General features: G+C 34.6%; 1 protein-coding gene across 1 annotated transcript in view; it reads right to left on the bottom strand.

Annotated features, from left to right (window-relative positions):
* TRDN (triadin) overlaps nt 1-19,504 on the bottom strand; it is a 205,327-nt gene that overhangs the window by 19,844 nt on the left and 165,979 nt on the right. The window contains exons 30-35 of the mRNA XM_085217385.1: nt 12,252-12,278; nt 11,268-11,315; nt 6,759-6,803; nt 5,333-5,350; nt 3,700-3,747; nt 2,799-2,819 (exon numbers count right to left, since the gene is read on the bottom strand). Coding sequence (XP_085073511.1) covers nt 2,799-2,819; nt 3,700-3,747; nt 5,333-5,350; nt 6,759-6,803; nt 11,268-11,315; nt 12,252-12,278 — 207 coding nt within the window. The remainder of the gene's footprint in view (nt 1-2,798; nt 2,820-3,699; nt 3,748-5,332; nt 5,351-6,758; nt 6,804-11,267; nt 11,316-12,251; nt 12,279-19,504) is intronic.

Genomic DNA, 19,504 nt, shown 5'->3' with positions numbered 1-19,504 from the left:
CTGCAATTTCTAATGTTTACAATTATTATTTACCTCCTATAGATCACATATATTCTAATTTGGTATTAGAGATTCTCTTCGACAGCTGAACCGAAGCGTGGTTTGTTTTACACCTATTGTATACAACATAGAGGACGTTTTCTTTTTCCAACACATCAAGTTGTTCCCACTTACTCTTAGATCTTTGGAAAACACTTTGCCCCAACCATAGTATTCTCACTACAGAATTAAATGGGAATAAAGTTTGGCCAATGCTGAAATTTTTCTTAAAATACCACCCTCTATGGTCTTCCTGTTTTTTTTTTTTTTTTTTTTTGGCAAAACAGTATACAGTTTGATGTAATTTCCTGCGTGGGTATGAAATAAAACAGTTTTGTCCTCTGTTCAAGGTGACTTCTCTCACAGTTTGAGAATCCTTAGTAAGTATGCAGAGATTATGAGTTTCAAATCCAAATTGGACATAAGGTCAATTGCTGTCATTGACCTTTGTGTGAGTTAAACTAAGAAAATAAGCATACTAATTGCTTTTATAATAACATAATAATTAACAAGTTACTATAAAAATGCATTCATTGTTAATTTGGGGAATTTTTGAACTCAGCCTTGTATTTCTGTTTATTGTTAGTTAATCATTTGATAATAGAAAATCTACCAACTCAATCCACATTTAATTCAACAGTAAGATTATCTGGGGTGTAATATATGAATAGATTTGGCCCAGGACGAATGTATGGATTTATTATTCGGTCTTAACTAGACATGAACTCCAAAGTCAGTGAGCTTTTGAGTCCCTGACTGTATCTCATGCTGAATTACAGAATTGCTACCTCATGTTCCAGCAAGCATACTATACATCTGGCTGAGAAATATATGAAGCAAAGATATACAGAGCTTTAGAAAAAAAGGAAGCAGGAATTCAAATAATGTTCTCCTTTGAGTGGAAAAAAAAAAAAAGTCGTTTAAATAGCTAAGATGTTTAAAATCTTAAACTAGATTTATTCAAGGATAGTTAGTTCAGAATAGGGAGTATAAACAGAATTATTTTTTATATAATCATATATATATCAATATTATATATAATATATATATCAATATGATTATATATATATTATATAATCATATATATAATCAATGATACTACTTTTTTTTTTTTTTTTTTTTTTTCCTAAAGGCACTGTTAACCTTTATAATCATGTGAAGCAGCAGAATATAATTTCAAGACTGTGGTACAAATACTATGCAAAGGTCAAGAGAAAATATATTGGCTGTTCTTATATTCCAAATATATCAGGTGATATAGTTTTTGATATAATAGCCTTATAGGCAGTGATTTTTGGTTAAAAGGTTGTTACTGTGGAAAGTGTGAGGAATTCGTCACTTAAATTTCTGATGCATCTGTAACAGAAGAAGGTACCATCAGTAGGTCTCTTGCATAAACTAGTACAGAAGACATCAAATGTGAGTGAATAGATCCACTGAACATAAAACTGAACAAATTTGAGTAAAAGAATTAAATGAAGGAAAGAATACCTAAAACATGAGCAAAAAGAAAATATTTTCTTATATATATTCAATATATATATTAAAAACAACTGCCAAAAGACAATACACATAGCCTCATGGGACATGATAATTTTTTAATGATGATGTAAATGCTTAACAATAATATTCAGGATTGCAGGAGACCCTTCTGCAGAGGCACATTTCAGATGCTTCATGTTCCCCATTTCCTCTTAGAGATGTGATTCAGATGTGATGGGCTATGTCTGTTTAAAGTTGTATAAAAGCAGTTATTTGTCTTGTTTAACCTACAGCATCTAATGTGGGAGATTAATTTATGAATCTTAATAGAACCAGCTTGCCTTGCCATATTGTCAACTTCTGACATGAAACAGGAAGAGGTCTGTGCCTCAAGGGGCTTAGTCTTACATTTGTGTACTCTTTGTAGATTACTTCACATCAGAATAACACATGGTTTGGTCTTGATGTGCCAGACAAAATTCAAGAAAGAAATCAAAGATTCAAGAAAGAAATCAAAGATTCTATCCTAAGGAGACTCCAACTAATTGAACAGTGAAGGTGCATACTTCACAACATTCACAATTCAAAGTGTGAAGTGTAAACATTGCCCTTCTGATTGTTGTCTGATCATGATTTAACATATGTAATATGTAATTACCAGCCACAATAAGCATAGATTACAGCCTTTAGACATTCAGAAGTCTTAATGGCGTTACAAAGATATTATCAAATATTTTCAGTGGAATCTTTGTTATGCAAAATATTTCCCTTGAATACTCTTTTCTCCAGTTTAATTTTAGTTCTTTTTTATTAAGGTGAAAAAAGTATTAAAACAAGGCCAATAAAATATGTTTATTACACTCATGAAATAAGTTATCTCCAAACTGCAAAAGAAGTTCTGTAAAGATTTTCTAATTCAGTTATAATATTGTTATTTTTAGAAAAAGATAAATTTACATAAATTTACATTATGTGCCTACACTCATCTAAAATCACCAGAACATCAATTATGCATCTAGCATAATTTCCTTTACTGTTATAAATAGTAAAAATTTCAGAATTTGAATACTGCCACTTCCCAGTATTTTATTGCAAATGTGTTTGGTTTTGATGTATTCCGATGTTACTAAGCAGCCTAAGGACAATGTAAGCATATAATTAGTATAAGCAAGAAAATACCAATAACTAATAAAATAAAATTAGAAAAAGGTGAATTGAGACAACATGCATCTGAAAAACAGGTTTATATTGCATAGAAAGCAAGGCACGGCACATACTTGCAGTTGTTTTCAGTTTGACTGGGAATAAAAAAGAAGAAAAATGGTCAGAACAGTGAGATGCAGCACAACATTTCCATGCCAGAGAACCGCTTTATTTGTACTTTGTATTTACTGAATATTGAAACATTTTAGTAATTGTACTGTAATTAAAAACAAACTAATGATGGATAATAATAGTAGGTATATTTTTCTCTGCACATGTTAATCACTATGCTAAAGGATGAATAATATGAGCAATAGTAATTTTATTTCTTCACTTATTTCCTTACACTGAGAAGAGCAGAGAGGACTTTCTTAAACCCTTGGTGACTGCTTCACAGCAAAACTGAACTATGCAGCTTCCTATAACTGCAGCAATTTTGCTCTATCTTATGCAGGAGAGGTTGCAAAGGAATTATGATATGCAGGGACAGATACCACGAACCATGGCTGTTGCCAGGTCATGAGCTGACATGACCAGAACAACTTGCTAGTATGTAAAATTAAATTGCTGATGTTGCTGAGGAATTAATTCATCCAGGAAGGCTGTAAAGTCCAAATGTAATGGCAGATACCAACAAATAATTCCCAAAATGAAGACATTTAAAATAAACATCTTAAAACAATGGTTCAAATTCTTCATCAGCATAGCATCTTTGATACCAGTGGAATTACAAAAACAGAAAATTGACCTTTGAGATATGTATATATATCTTCAGAAAATGACAAAAGGCATTGTAAATAAGTACTGTGCTAAGTTAGCTATGGTATGACATGTAAAAGATGTTTGATGCTGGAAAATAGCTCACAGGACCATGATTTTGTTCATTCTGACATTTGTCATATGCAATTGTATTTTCCGATTTGTTTAAAAAACAGTTTCAAAAGTAATGAATACATAAAATGCAGGAGTGCCTACCTGGCTTTGTATGTGGAACATCTTTTTCATGCCTGACTGCTTCATGCTCTAGACAAAAGAAAGAGCATAACAAAATTGTCATGTTTCTAAGTTATGTTGTCTTTTTTTTTTTTTTTTTAATTAAGAAGGACTGCGTGTATACTTTTCAGGAAAAAAAGTTAATTTTCTATTGCTTCATGCAGTTACTTTGGAAAGAAGCCAAATGACTACTTCCTAACAGATTATCCTCTAAGGAATCTGCTACAAAATTATGAACTTCAGTAGAACTGCACATGGCTTCACATAAATGGTTGCAATTAATTTTAGTGGGAGCTATCACACATGTTAAGGAAGAAGTCAATTTAGAAAGGGATTCCCCTCAATTTCTGAAGTGCAATTTACATCCACTCTCCAACCTTGTTATTTGGAAGGAGAGTACAAATCAAACCCAGCAACCATCTGCTCAACCTTTAATGCTGAGTCAGAAATAATACCATTGAATTCCCAAAGCTTTGAAGACGTCCTATTCTCTATGAATAAATTGTATATCACTGTGGGAAATTAGAGAATTAGCAGTGCTTTGCAGGCCACGCGCTTTTTTCCTCCTTTTTTATATCATAATTATAGAAAATAATGAGATTTGGTGCTAGATTGCTAGAAATAGAAAGGATGAAAAAAGGATCTAGCACTATGTAATCTGTATCAAAGCCATGTCTGTTTAAAAGGATTTAAAAAAAAACAACAACAAAACAATACCAACAAACCAGATTTTGTAGCATAGTAGCAGCTAAGCTGAATGTATGAAAATAGGGGCCATGGTATATTTTAGAGTTGAGGAACCAATGGACTATCATGATGGCCTTGTATCTAGGTCACTTTCTGAGCAACAAGTAGGATGCAATGAGGGTTGTAAAGTGGAAATGTTTAAAATGTGAGTAGCCCCTAAAAAAAGAGCAATGTGCTTCATCCCTTCTATCATTTGATGAATAACTGAACACCCAGAAACTATGATTTCAGGTGAACATATATTCCAAGAAATGCTAAGATTTAGACAAGACAAGGAAATTCAAGCTTTATGAGATTTGAATTAAAAATTATGTCTACAGAGAGTGATATTTTTCCCAAGTTTAGGCTTTTCTTGGGAGTGGAGGTGTATGGGAACACAATTGTTCTATTTTTTTTTTTTTTTTTTTAACTTTTGCAGTTTTTATTTGCATGCTGAAGGTATGAAAGATACACAAATTTAACATGCAGGCTGCATACTAAGTTAGTGCATGGGCTTTTCAGTTCTTGACTAAGAAAATTTAGATTTAGTTGCATTAGAAATATTGTATTATATGAGTAAGAAAACAATGCAGTGATTTTTTTCTTAATCACTAATATTAATTAAACATATTTAATTCTTAACGATGAAATTTAAAAAGCTTATCACTGCTACATTAATATCTGTATTATTGGACTAGAAAAGAGCAATGACAAGACAATATGTTAAATGAAAATACGGGAAGACAGGGGAAGGTGGGGGAGGAGGAAAGTGGATAAATGCACTATAATTTAAAGCAAAACAAGGAAGTAGTAAGGGAAAATTTCCATGTATTCACACATATCCAGCTATATTACAGGAATTTTTCTGATCAAGGTAGATACCACGTACTTGCTGGCTTTGCCTGGACTACAGAAGACAAAAGAAGGTGAATTGTAGCATTTAGACATAAAAAGATTTCTTTATCATTTTAATATTCAAATATTCTTATCATATCATGATTCTCATTTTTTCTTAGCTTTCCCCACTCAGGTAAACATGTACAGCATTCAAGCTGCTAAAATGCAGATGGTCTTTAACACATGTAGACCTTTGCAAGTTCCTCAACTTAACTGCTCTTGCTGAAATAATGCCACAACCTACTTGTTTGCCTACTGCTAATTTGTAAAACATTCTGATTAGAAATACATTGAAGCCATTTCTCCAACTCTATTAACAGAAACATAGTTCATGGTTTTGAACAAGCTACAGCAGTTTATGGTTAGATAAAAGCTATCAAAACTTTCCTGGTTATACAGTGCTACAAAACATCACTTCATGTTAAAATGATAGATTAACATGTGAGTTCTTATAGAAAGCAATATAACCAACAGATGATTATGTGAATGTTTACAATTAGAGACAGAACAATACTATTCAGTATAGAATCTATTCTGCTACTGAAGTGAAGGAAAACCACATACCAAATGAGAATGGAAATGAGGTAGCAAATTGCACTATTTAGCTTAAAGTAAAATGGCATTTTATTTTATTGAGAAAATTCATCATCATCACTACAACAATCATGACCATCATACCAACACAGTCTATTGATTTTATGTAATTGTCTGAGATTTGGCAACTTGTCATTGATTTTGGAGTAAAGAATGCTCCTAGTAGAAATCTATAGGCCGATATCTAGTTAAAATCTTCAAAAAACTTTGTGTAATCTGTGAGGAATTATGAGAATATTGCTTGAGTGACACTCCAGGGCTTCTACATAAGTTAACACTGCTTGAACCATTATTATCACAAAATCTACAAGGACCCAAAGACCTGTAAGTTATTTCCAAAATCAGTTTTTCCATGAGAAAGCCAGATTGAGATGCATTCAAGTTCCTAAACCAGCTGGTTATTCATCCTCCTACATCATTCCCTGCATGTGCAGGTCTCTGTGCTGTAAATTCAATCACAGGAAGGTTCTGAGATTGGGAAAAAAAAAAAAAAAGCAAAAAAAAGCAGTGAGTTGCACTGGAGATAAACTTGGGAGAGATCTGATTTATAGCTCCACTCCATTCCATTAGACCATCTCTGGGCACAGGAGGAAAAATCAGCACAGAGCTGAAACACCTCGACCTGGCATTGTCATTGGAAAGACTGTTGGAGCTGCATTTGCTCTTCTAGATTTGCACAAGGAACTATTTTCAGCCACATATTTCAAAATATCATAAAAACTGATTGTAATGTAAATGTATGACATTGGAAGAGTTATGAATAGTGTTTAATGCTCTCCACACTCACAGCCCCCCTAAAACAGGAAATAATGACTTGTTCCTACCTGATTTCTCAGTGGGAGCTGTCTTTTGTTGTTTAATTTTCTCCTCTGCATTGTGAAAGCAGCATAAAAGTTAGAAATTCATACTGTGTTACCATAGGTACATATAACTGCAAAAACATTTCTTAACATATTATACATATGGTTCACAGTGACAAAATAAATGCATGCCTTTGTCATCACTATCTCATAATAGTATTGTAAAAGAGCATGCATGCATTATGAGTTCTGGCTATGTGGTGAGATCATACACAATGGAAAAATAAATTAGTGGGCCTAATGCTTGCCACCAGATAACAGCCACATACCTGTTAGTGTCTTTCAAGTGGGTATTCAGGTGGAAACTGTATTTCTATTATACAATTAATATAACTTTGTGGACCTCACCTTGACACTTGAGTTCAACAGTTAGATATTATATGACCCTGAAAACTTAGATGTTGCCTAGACACAAATATTGATTTATACATCTACAGTTTGAACACAGGAAATCTAGGGAGACCCTCAAGAACATGTTAACTCACACAGGCACATCCATCCAGGTTGGTGTCAATATGAACAACAGTTCACATAATACTGGTTTAGCTTTCTTAGTCCCAGCAGGATATCTGTCATGAAACCTTACAGAAGACCTGAATTTCTGCTAGTTTCATGAGAAAAGCTGCCCAACCCCACAAACTTGTGAACTGCCTGTGGCCTTGCTCAGCACAGCTCTCAGGTGATGCAGACACATGTCAACATCAGCCGTTAGACCTGAGCAGATGTCCTACGGGTAGGTAGGTGGTGAAACTTCAGGAATAAGCCAAGTCAGGTGAGAATTGTAATGTTTGTTTTCAGATCTTTAGCCACTGACTTGAATGTTCCTCTTTCTGATCTTCTAAAAGCTCTGCTCCCACTTTCTCTCTTTACCCATATCTGAATTCAAAATTCTTTCCTAACACCTATTTTACCACATTCACACACAACACTATTTAAGACACTATTTAAGACATATTCAGAATATATTTCCACTTCCTTTCTCTGATGGAGGCATTTACAGCCACAGGCTTCTGGCCCTTCTCTTTCTCTCAAGACCTCTGCTGGGTCAGATACAAGCTGAATCAAGTCAGCTTGGACAGAGCTATCTTGTCCCCTAAAGACATTCAACTAATCTAGTACTAGCTGACTAGAAATACTGCTAGATAGTCTGTGCATGCACAAAACTTCTAGGCTCTTGAGCAGGAGCAGTGTTTCCAACCTGCCAAATGTCCTTAAACATGGGTGGAAGCACCGGAGATAGGTGGAAAGAAACTGCCTGTGAATCGCCACACTACCTCTCTACCAGTGCACCCTTAAATGGTCAACATTAAGATCTACTTTTTTTGTGGGAGCAGTTTCTGTAGACTCTAAATATCTAAGATGGATACTAGACCCTAGTCTGCTCTCTAAGTATGTAGAATGGAATTTAGAGCGTGACTTCTAGATAACTTCTTTGTTTTTTCCTCCTGAGGGTATAGAGAAGGTTCATCTGCTTCTCTGCATCCATTTATTTTTAACTTAGCTCTCTGAGATTCCCAGAGCTGTACACACGCCAAACAGTATAAACAGGACTATTGCCACTTTATCATGTGGCAACAGACAGAGAAGCAGTCTCATTTCTGCAGTCTGTGCTTTTTGTAGGGAAGTAAGTACTGAGGGGAGAAAATACAGGGAAAAGTAAAGCTCAATTTCGGTTGATCTTTTCTATTCTTTGGAAATAAAGAAAAGCTTTGCACTGCTGTGCTTTACGGTTGTCATCTGGTGGGTGGTGATTTAATTTCTCTTCACCCGTATTAAGTTTAGAGCTTTTTTTTCCCCTTACTCAGCTATTGTTATGAATGCAGTGAATTAAAAATCTCATCTCTGTTTCATGGCCGCTTGTGAAAGTAGAAATGTTTTTATAGCATGAGTAGCAACTTGCTGAGATCAGATATCCTCTTTCTGCTCTTTGAAGACCTTTAACATATTAACTAATTCACATGTTCACTTATTGACATTAGGATATTGAGTTTTCTACACACTAATAAACAAACGAAAAAAACAACCCAAAGATTGGTGACTTTATACATAAACCCTGTACTCTTCACTGGATTAATGACAAGTAAAACTCAGAACGTGTGTAGCTTCTTTGTAGCTTCTCTTTATTTGGACATTATCTCTGCTCTGTTGAACACTAGATTGGATATTCTTTCTTTTTCTAATTCTGATGAGAATTTACACTAATGCTTGCTCTATAACTGGAGGAATCTACAAAGTAAATCTGTGAGTGGATGGCATGTCTGATTCATTTAGAAGTACGAGAAGGACTTTCTTTTCAAAGCAAATTCATTTCTGAAAATAACGTGTTTTGAACAGGCCTAATGACGTGCATTCATCTGGAAATAAATCCAGTAATTCTTTGGTATTTGTTCACCTATCTACTCTGTAACTTAACTGTACAGCAACTATTGATCTTCTGATTCCACTGGAGAACACCCTGAAGGCTGCATCTCCTCTTTTCCTGGCAGATCTCCAGATGGTGACTGTATGGCTTTTTGTCTGAGTGTCCAACAACTGGTTGTAAGTAGAAGGAAATCAAATGAGCAAATTAGCAAAACTTAATAATTTACAGTCTCTACAAGGGAACACACTTCAGGAAATCAAGAATCTTCACAAAATCATATCAGTTAACTAAACTTTCCATGTTGAGAAAAGCAGTGAAAAGAACTACGTTTGACCAAAATAGAAGAAATGTTTCAACCTTGTATCACAGATATTTTATATCTTGTTTAATTCTTTTATTACTATATCATGAGGAGTCCAAGAGTAACATTAAAAATTTCTTGACTTCATAAAGATAGAAAAATTCCAAAATATTATCATTTGTGAAATAATCAGAATTATAAAAAATATTCTCAAATACAAAAGACTTATTTTCTCTGCAGCACTAACTGCGCAGCACTACCAGCATTAATATTCATTTTTGGGGGGATATTTAATTTAAATAGGAAAAATACAAAGCTGTAAATATTTCTGTGTATTTCAGGCAGCTTTAGATGATTTACAATAGGAAAGGATCCTCTCGCTTTACTTGCTTCTGCACATCCCCCAAACTCTTTTTAATTTCCCCATAGAATCGCTCTATTTTCTGAGATTTTCTAGTTACTTGGTCATGTGATACTTCTAAAACTGATGACAGCAGGGCATAAGAATAATAGTTTGAAGCTGCTCTGTATCAAGGTGAAAAAGGAGGCCACTGCTTTTTACAGAATGAGGCTTTTGTAATTCAGCTGCTAACTCAAGAGCTCTCATTGGCACACAGCAGGCAGAAGCATTATTACCACCTGTGTTTGCAGATTAATACTTCCAGTCATCATCTGAAATTCAGAAGAGCCACTGCTCTCCAAAGGAACTGTTAATCACTGCAAATTTTTTATGATAAAGGAAATTTAGCAAGGTTTTTTTTTTTTTTTTTAAATTATTATTATTATTATTTTCAAATTCCAAAAGCTTTAATCTGGAATTTACTGTACCAGAGCAAACTTTCCATCAGTGTGATGTAGGCTATATGATAAGATGCTTTGATGTTTGCAAGTGCCTTACAATGGAAATTCAGTTAAGTGCTAATATCTCGATCAAAAAAGGATAGTTGTGCAGCTAGAGCTGCTTCCGTTTTGATGGGTGGGGGAACAGTTTTGCTGCCTGCCTTGGTGACCCAAAAAAGGGCATTAATACCCCTGCCATCTCACGCAATTCCAGACAGGGTGACTTTCTCACCAGGGCATGTCTGCCTCAGCCAAGCTCACCCACCCCTGTCTGCTGGCTAAAGCACCTGCTAGCTCTTAATATCTGAAAGGTGGACAAGGAGGCAAAATTTCTTGGTGTGTGCCTTTGAAGGCTGGAGTGAGGAACATTCCTTTTTTTGTCCTGTTGACTCAAAAACAGCAGTATAATTTCGCTAAATCAGTTGTTAAAGTCTTGTAGAAAACTGTCAAACTGTCCATGAAATATTTAACTTACAATTTGGACACCATATTATAAAGACAAAAGAGAAGTAAAAGTATATGAAAAAAAATTGTTATCTTACAAATAACCCAGCCCAAAAATTAGGAAAAAATGATGAAAAACAAGGCTCTTTGGTCATCACTGAACAAGTTTTTAAGGGGTTTATCTGATCATTTATTCATGACTCATTTTTTATGTGAAATTTAAATAGCAGCTCTACCAAAATTGTTCACTAGACACCAATGCAATGGCCATACAGCCTTTAGCCAGATCACGTGGAAGTAAATATGGAGAGCATCAATAGATGGGATATGCTGTCAGTCTTGTTTCTTTACAGCAGACCGATTGTAGGTCTCTATCTTCCTCCTCAAAAAGTACAAAGAAGATCAAAGCCCTGGTCACACAACAAAATCTCACAAGCACCTAACTCAAGTCTCTAAGTTTTGCAGACCACAGTGGTCCATACCGAGCTGAGCCTGGAGTGACTGGAAATTGGGTTACCAAACTTACCTGGCTTAGTGTGAGAGATTGATTTTTCATGTTTAATATGTTCATGCTCTGCAAATAAGAAGAACCCCTACTTTAGAGTTTTTTTCATTTTTGCACTTTAAAAATAAAAGATTCTCTTTATAATTTTAAGAGGTTATTTTGCATTATATATTAACATTAGGCTTGATTTTTACAAATACTAGTCTTAGTAAAGATTTTAAAAGTCTTTCTCAAAATCAAAATAATACAAAAAAAAAAACAATATTGTCTTTTTATGTGGTTTAAGAAATTCCAAAATTACACTGTTTTTTATAAATATAAAATTTCTAAAACTGTGAGATGCTTCTACTACTTGTTTAGATTGATATTACCTATTTTCTACATAAAACATCATTTCTCCTTGATGTTTAATGTAGAAATTATTGAAGCTTTTTTTTTTTTTTTTTTTTTTTTTTTTTTACTTTAGAAATGAAGCAGTTGCATCAAATGGAAAAGAAAGTTCAATATACTGCATAAACGAAAATTAGCTTTTCATATTCCTCTGTCATCCTGGGATATGGAGTAGAAAAAGAAAAGCAAAGGAATATCAGAGGAAATACTAAAAACATATTTCATTCTGATTTATAGCAGCTATGTCTAAACCGTGCAGCACACCAGGAGGTAAATCCCTCCGTTTTAATGATCAGAGCCTGGACAAGGAAGAGCAAAGACCCTTCCTGGTCTATGTCACTCAAGATTTCTGCCAGTGCCTCATAGAAACAGAAGGCACAGTTAGGTTTTATCCAAACATGAACTGGAGTCGTTTCTACACATGCTGGGGCTTGTGAAACATACCTGGTCCTGCACTACAGAGACTGTCAATGAACGTCAGTTTCAAAAGTCAAAATTTCCTGTGAGCGTTTGCTGATGAATCTCATTTAATGCTGCCAAGACTCTGAAGATGTAAAAAAGTATCTTTCTCCTAAAACCTGAAGTAACAGCATTCTTCAACAACTTTATACTTACTGTGTTCGTGAGGTTTCTCTGAAGTGCCTAGAAGTAACAAAAATCTTTTAATACTTTTATGACTACGAAACAGGATTTAATGCATTTATTTGTGACATTTGCACATGGATAGAAAAATCATTCCGTTAATTCTCTATTAAAACGTTCGACAGTTTATATATTCTTCTTTATACTATCCATCTCAGGCACCTAACTGGGACACTTAAGAAACGTAAATGCTTTAAAATGCTCATTGAACTGATGCTTGACACAACTGCCTCTGACAGACTTCCACGTGTCCTTCATGGGTTGAGTTGCCTGCACTAAACTATGACCACGTCTGTAACCTTAGTTATTGACACTGGTAGGCAAGGTGCCCAATTTAGTGTTCATTATTCAAAACTGGAAGTGCCCAATACTGGAAAAAAAAAAAAGATAATATTTGTTGGAGTGACAAAGTGACACCTAAGGCAAACTAAATCAGACCTTATGTGTAGCCCTGACAAGCACACCTGTCCCAGTAAGGTCAGTAAACTTCAGATGTATAAGTGACACTTCAAAGAGCAAAAAGAAATATACAAAAACAAGTGGGGTGCAACTAAACAAAAAGCCTCATCACTTCACTGCCCCATCTCTTAAACTTTCCACTTCTTTTTGTTTCCCCAGAAAAAAACGGATTAAATAAAATTAAAACCTGAAGTAATGGTTTGCATGAACAGTAAGAGAGAGGTAAAGGTAAAGAGAGCGTAGGGAGCCATGCGCCATACCATTAGCAGTGCTATGGAAGGAAATCCAATGCTTAGGCCAGGCTTGCCAGCTGGATTTTTCCTTTTAACTTTTGTAAGGCAGGTGTTTCTCAGGCCATAAAGGCTCTGCCACCCATATGTATCAGTCTGCCATGTATGAAAGAGCAGACTCTGAGAAGATGCAGCAGTGCAGGATGAGCTGCCTTTGCAGGCCCAGATACACAAGCAGTAATTTCTGTTTTACTTGCTTTCACCATCATAGAATCATAGAATCATAGAATTGCTTAGGTTGGAAGGGACCTCAAGGATCATCAAGCTCCAAACTCCCTGCTGCAGACAGGACTGCCAACCACCATATCTAATACTAGACTAGGCTACCCAGGGCCCCATCCAAGATGGCCTTGAACACCTCCAGGGACAGGGCATCCACAGCCTCTCTGAGAAGCCTGTTCCAGCACCTCACTACTCTCTTGGTAAAGAACTTCCCCCTAATGTCCAACCTAAATATTCCCTCCTTCAACTTAAAACCATTTCCCCTTGTCCTGTCAAGAGACTTTCCTGCTTTCCTGGAAGGGGCAAAGCCTTTTCATTTTACGTCAAGTATCTGTTTAATCCAAGTTGTCTCTGTGATGTGAAGAGTCAATGGCTGACATGATAGATGACATGAAAAAAAAAGTAAAAATAATGGAACATTTTATTGGGGCAGTAGACCAAAGATGCAAATTAGAGGGACATGCTTATAAGTTTAGTTAAATCCCACTATAGTTGAGTATCCAAGAAATATGTTGGAAATTTGAAAAGGTGATTCGATTCACTTTGTATTGTATCAAAAGGTGTTATGAGATACACTCAACGGCTACAAATTTCTGTTTACTAAAGAAAATTCATGGAAAATATAAAAATATCCTGAACTTCGGGTGGTGGTATACTGACTTATATAACAGACTACTGTGATACTCCTACTCTTAAAAAAAAATCACTTATAATGATCAGGGGTACATCCTGCCTTCTGTTTCTGGTGTAACACAGCTTATACAGATAAAAACAAATCAGAGATGAAATAATGAAGATCTCAAATCTAAAAAAATTTACAGACTATGTCAGCTATGTTAAAATCTAGCATAAGTAATCATTTGTTCTGCCAAATATGCCATGATTTCAGTCAGTTAAATATTAAGCTTATTATTAAGCTTCATTTGTGCCATATTATTTCATCAAAGATGCCATTTGAACTACTTACACAGGAAACAAAACCCCAAATCTCAAGTATCTTATTTCCTTTTTTTCAGTATCATAGTTGTTTGTGACACAGATATCCAGACTATTAACTCAGTGAAAATGTGAAGATAAAAACTACATGTCGATAATCTATTCAGAATTTCCAGAATATTTTATTACATATTATATGGTATTTAACTTAGAGAGTGAGAAATTAAAGGTTATGTTCTGCTACTCTCCCTCATCTCATGTACTATATTGTTCTGAAAGTGAAGCTATATTCAATTTTTGTGCTTAAATAATATTTCTTTATACAGTACCTAGATAAACTTTGATACTCCATGCTGCAGAATGTGTGAATGATGAAAATTTTCATCATTTTGAAAAGTGAGTAGGCAAATTACAGAAAAGTCTACTAAGAACATGAAGTACTATTTCTGGCTTAGGAATTGTCTGAGATGAGATCATGGGAGATCATGAGGCTCTGTTTTGTGACAGTTTGTTTCCTTTTGTACTCTTCCCTAGACTTAGTGTTTTGGGTGTTGGATTAGATAAACTCTTGATATCTCTTCAAACAGCTGTTCTGATGCTATTAACAAGCAGCACTATCATTTGGGTAAATAACCCCTTGTTTTTCACAATGTTTTAAAAGTCAGTCCTTAGTAATTGTTTTATCTCTATTTGCTTAACACTTAAAGAAGGAAAAGGATCAGATGCAGATCTAATGAGAATAGAGAAAGCTTTGATGAAATATTGAAGCTACATAACATCTGAATTAGATCAATGAAACTATCTAGGTCTAAGCTCAGCAGAAACTTTTTTGAAATTTCTTTTATGTCATTCTAAATTAATCTTGGTAACTGGGATTAATAGTTATCTTGCTGTTTGTCACATTTGCTTCACATTTTCTTTGACTCTTGTCTGCTATTCTGAATGCCAGAAGGGTATTAATTATATACGGCATATTTTTGTAAATTAGCTTCAGATATGGGTTCAGAATAGAAATCTTCTGGTTTATTGAACTGTAAATTGGTGAGGTTAAAAGAAGAACATACTTTTTGATTACAACATGGCTATTTTCCATCTGGATAACAGTTATTTGCTGTTCAGATACAACTATATCATCAAGCGTGCATACTCTGTAAGGAAATAATATGCTATGCAGGAAATGGAAGCAACTAGAACTATTTCTTTTAGTGAAGAATAACAAAATATAATACATTATGTAGCAGAGCAAATTACTTTTTATTGAATAAATACCTGTGTATGATAAATAAGACAGTTACTTTTCACTATACTAAATACAAACCTAGTTCATCACCCATTAAAGAAAGCACAAAGACTAACAAGATTTGGACTGGGCATTAGATGAACACAGTAGTGACATCAATCTGTGAAAACAACCCAGGCCAAATGAGGAATCACAATCAAAACGATGAGTTAATGGAATTCTCAAGATTTATGCCTAAATTTAAGGTTGAAACAGTTTTGTTCTAGACAAGTGCAAGGGTTTTTGGACTGGAGAGAACTGTGTTATCAAAAAGACAAGCAGAGTAAAATATATTCCTTATATCTGGACAGTTCAGAAGGCCTTAAATCATGCAAACTTTGGAAAACAATAAAAATATAATGCAAAGAGATTCATCATGACTTAGCACTGTACAAAAGCAGTAGGAGTCTCTGTGAAGTTATTGCCTCCCTACTAACTGTCACTTATGGGAGCAGTCATAGAATCATTAAAGAAGGAAAAGACCACTAAGATCATCTAGTCCAACCATAAACCATCACCACCATGGCCATGACCATGTCCCTCAGTGCCACATCTACACAGTTCTGGAAAACTTCAAATCAAATATTCCCACAAATTTTCTTGATCAGCAAACCTGACCTCTTATATCTGCCTATGTCCTCCTCGATTCCTGCTGGCTGGCTAAGCAGCTGGCAGACTGACTGTGCAGAAAAAACAGCCTAATGAGCATATGTCAAGAAAATGACTCATCAAAAAGCAGATTAGTTGCAGCACAGTTCCTGTTAAGAGACTGGTTTATGCTCTCCCTCATCCTTGCTCTAAGTTAGGACATTTTCTCAACAGTGTATGGCCAGTATTACACTATGGAAAAGACAAAGCAAAGAAAGCATGAAGAGTGTGGTAGTGACATAAATAAAGGGAGCTGGTATGTGAATATTGTAAATTGAATGCTCTGTAAGCCTTACCTTTACAGAATCTCTTAATTTCCTTCTGAGTTATTTTATATTTCTGTTTAATTTTAAAGATATCTTCAGGATATTTGTCCAGGTTTCTACCCATTAAGGAAGTACTGCGCCAAATTAGCAAGACAGGATATGCTAAATACTTGCTAAATACTAAGAGATTTGTTGAGTTTATCTGCAAAGTCTGCAAGAAAGCAGAGGAACCAGATTTCCAGAAAGTACTTTCCTTCTTGTTTAATAGCAGAGTTTCTCTTAGTCCCTGCAGCATCACAAACTTCTTTGGACTACCATTTCAACATGACTCTTGTGACTAGTGAGGATGACAGTGTACGTGACTAAGGCTGTCACTCCTAAAATGCCATGATTTGGCATTATAATTAATAATTGATTGCTGCCATTAGAACGTATAGGGCATTCACCTCCAACAGATTAATCTTTCTGCTATCTACCAAAAGTGAGCAGGCTGTTCTCACAGTCCCTACTGCCTTATTTCCACTACCAGATAAATGCCTTCGTGCAGTTAGCATGTTCGTGTCCTTGCTGTTTGATTTGTCATTTACCTTAGGGCTGCATAGTGAAGAATGAGTTGACTCTTGGTTTTGGGAGATTTTGCTGAAATTCTCTAGAGCCACTTGTTTTTTTTTAAGATTTATTTTTAACAGAAATTCAACACTGTTTTATATAACTGGGAAAAACAAAAAGTACTTCACAGAGAGAATGGAAGAAAAAAAGCTTTACCATGGGGTAAATATAATAGAACTAGCAAAGAAATACAGACATTTGCAATATTTTAAAATGTTTTTTAATGAGAGGAATTGCTTCTACTTGATTCTGAGATGCATGCCTTTAGGGAGCATCAGTAATGATCCCAATCTTTTCTGTTTCCCAGTTTGTCAGTTAAACAATAGAAATGCACTGGGAAGTGTAAGTCTTGTTGAAACAGCAATCTCATATGATAGCAGTAAAAGCTAATGTAAGTAAAGTACTATAAGTCTTAAAATCCCACGAGTACACATCTTCCATCGACGGAGCTGGAAAGTATAAAATTTCAGCCAAATGCAGATGAGATACATGTTCTGTATTAATGCATTTCATCTTTAGGTACGTGTGTTGAAAGGCCTGAAGAACTTCCTCTCAATATCCTCAGCTTCTGGCGTTTTCATGTGCTCTTCTCTCAAATTATGGGATGGGAACATATAGATCAGGGAGAATATGCTTAATAAGCCTTTATTTTTAGTAATATTTATTTTTTTTATGTGTAATTAAGGTAAAACATAGCAAAGCTCAGGCCATATTTTATATTAAAAAAAAATTATTGGCATATAAATGGTAACTGAGTGAAATCAGGCAGATTAAGATACGTAGGTTGTTAGAGTGATTACATCTTTTCTGAATATTAACACTAATTTATACAAAAATAGTGTTGTTTACCATTCCAAATAAGCAATTGGAGCTGAAAGGAGTGCCTCTTGCAGGTGTTGTTAATACTTATTAATATTTAGATGTTCAGTCTATTTCATAATGCCCGTTATTTGTTAAAGAAGCCAGACTGATTCCCTGGGTCCAGACTCCATGCAAGTATTTTGACTATGAGCATTTTTTTTTAGCTCCTTCTTAAATATGAATGAATTTTATGTATAACCATGGATGACATTCATATATGTTATTACATGAATGTAAAATAATGCCATTAAGACGACAATGAGATGACCTAACAAAAATCTAGAAAAGAAAATCAGAAAAGAGATTAGTTCATATTAGGAATGGAATATAATAAGAAAGCAATTAGCACTTGAAAAGATGGACTTTTCCCAATATACTATCCATAGTAATATGGTGATTAAATCAGAGGACTAATGGCTAGCTTCTAGGGGCAGAATATCCTGAGCCATCATTTTTTTCTCATGAATTGCTGCTGATCTCTTATTTCTGCTTTGATTACAACTTTGTAAGAGCACAATATCTTTGAGTATTCATTTACAACCGTCTTTGTATGGGGTAATAACTGAAAATTTGTCCCATGGGTACATTTTTAGCCAATTAAGCATGTGCTATATGGATATTCATGTGTTTAATCATATTATGCTGATTGACAGTTGAAAGTTTTGCTGACAATGCTAATATACATGTGTTATACCTAACTTATAGGAACAACACAGGCCACCAATTACACAGATCACATTTCCCTCAGAAATCTCAGCTCTTGAATAATCATTGTAAACTAGTTTAACTGTCTTCTTTTATTGGTAGTAGGGGCTGAATAAATTACTGCTGCACTTTAACACAAACGGCAATCATAACTGCAATTGAAATGCTATACAAGATCTGCCAATGTGAATTGTTTACCAGGTTTATCATTTAATAAGACACACAGAAAAGTGTAGAGTAGTCACAGTTTTACCTTAAAGGGACTACGAAGATTTAACTGATGCCAGGTTTTAGATTATCTTGTTGAGAATATAATTTTGGGTAAGTTTAAAAATATATTGATGTAAGTTTAACATCATTAGTTTTATGTGCCTTAACTTAACAATGAGTACAATAAAAATTAAGTGAAAGGATGCTAAACATGGATTTTGTAGCTTAATGCTAAGCATTCTAGATTAAATATTTACATTAGCTCCATTGTCTAAATACAATGAGAATAGATATTTAGTCTACTATTAATAAAAGCAAATAACTTTCTTCTTTTGCACACTCTTTTCTTTTGATGTTAAGCTCTTAAAAGAGGAAAACTGAAGGTTTTAGGAGGGTTGCTGAAGTAATAAACTAACTATCCTGATGTTTATTACTTTTATTACATTATGTTTTATATTTGCTTTATTAATCCTGAACTGTGTACTTTGTTATTGCCAGGTCAGAAATACATGGAACTCCAGGAGGAAGATCCTTGTATCCTGAAACATATCTAAGACAGCTTAATCACTCAATCCCTCTCTGGAACACTTATTTCTCTCCAATAACTCTAAAATAAGACAAGGGTGAATAGCTTCAACTTATAAGTCTCACTTTAGACTTCTAAATTTGTGTGAGATAAAACCTTTTAAAAGTTAGCTCATCTGAAGTGTTTTAAATTTGTGAATTCAGTGAAGATGCATC

The sequence above is a fragment of the Meleagris gallopavo genome, chromosome 2 (genome assembly GCF_905368555.1).
Source record: "Meleagris gallopavo chromosome 2, MGAL_WU_HG_1.1, whole genome shotgun sequence".
NCBI lineage: Eukaryota > Metazoa > Chordata > Aves > Galliformes > Phasianidae > Meleagris > Meleagris gallopavo.
This window is presented reverse-complemented; position numbering and strand designations above follow the sequence as displayed.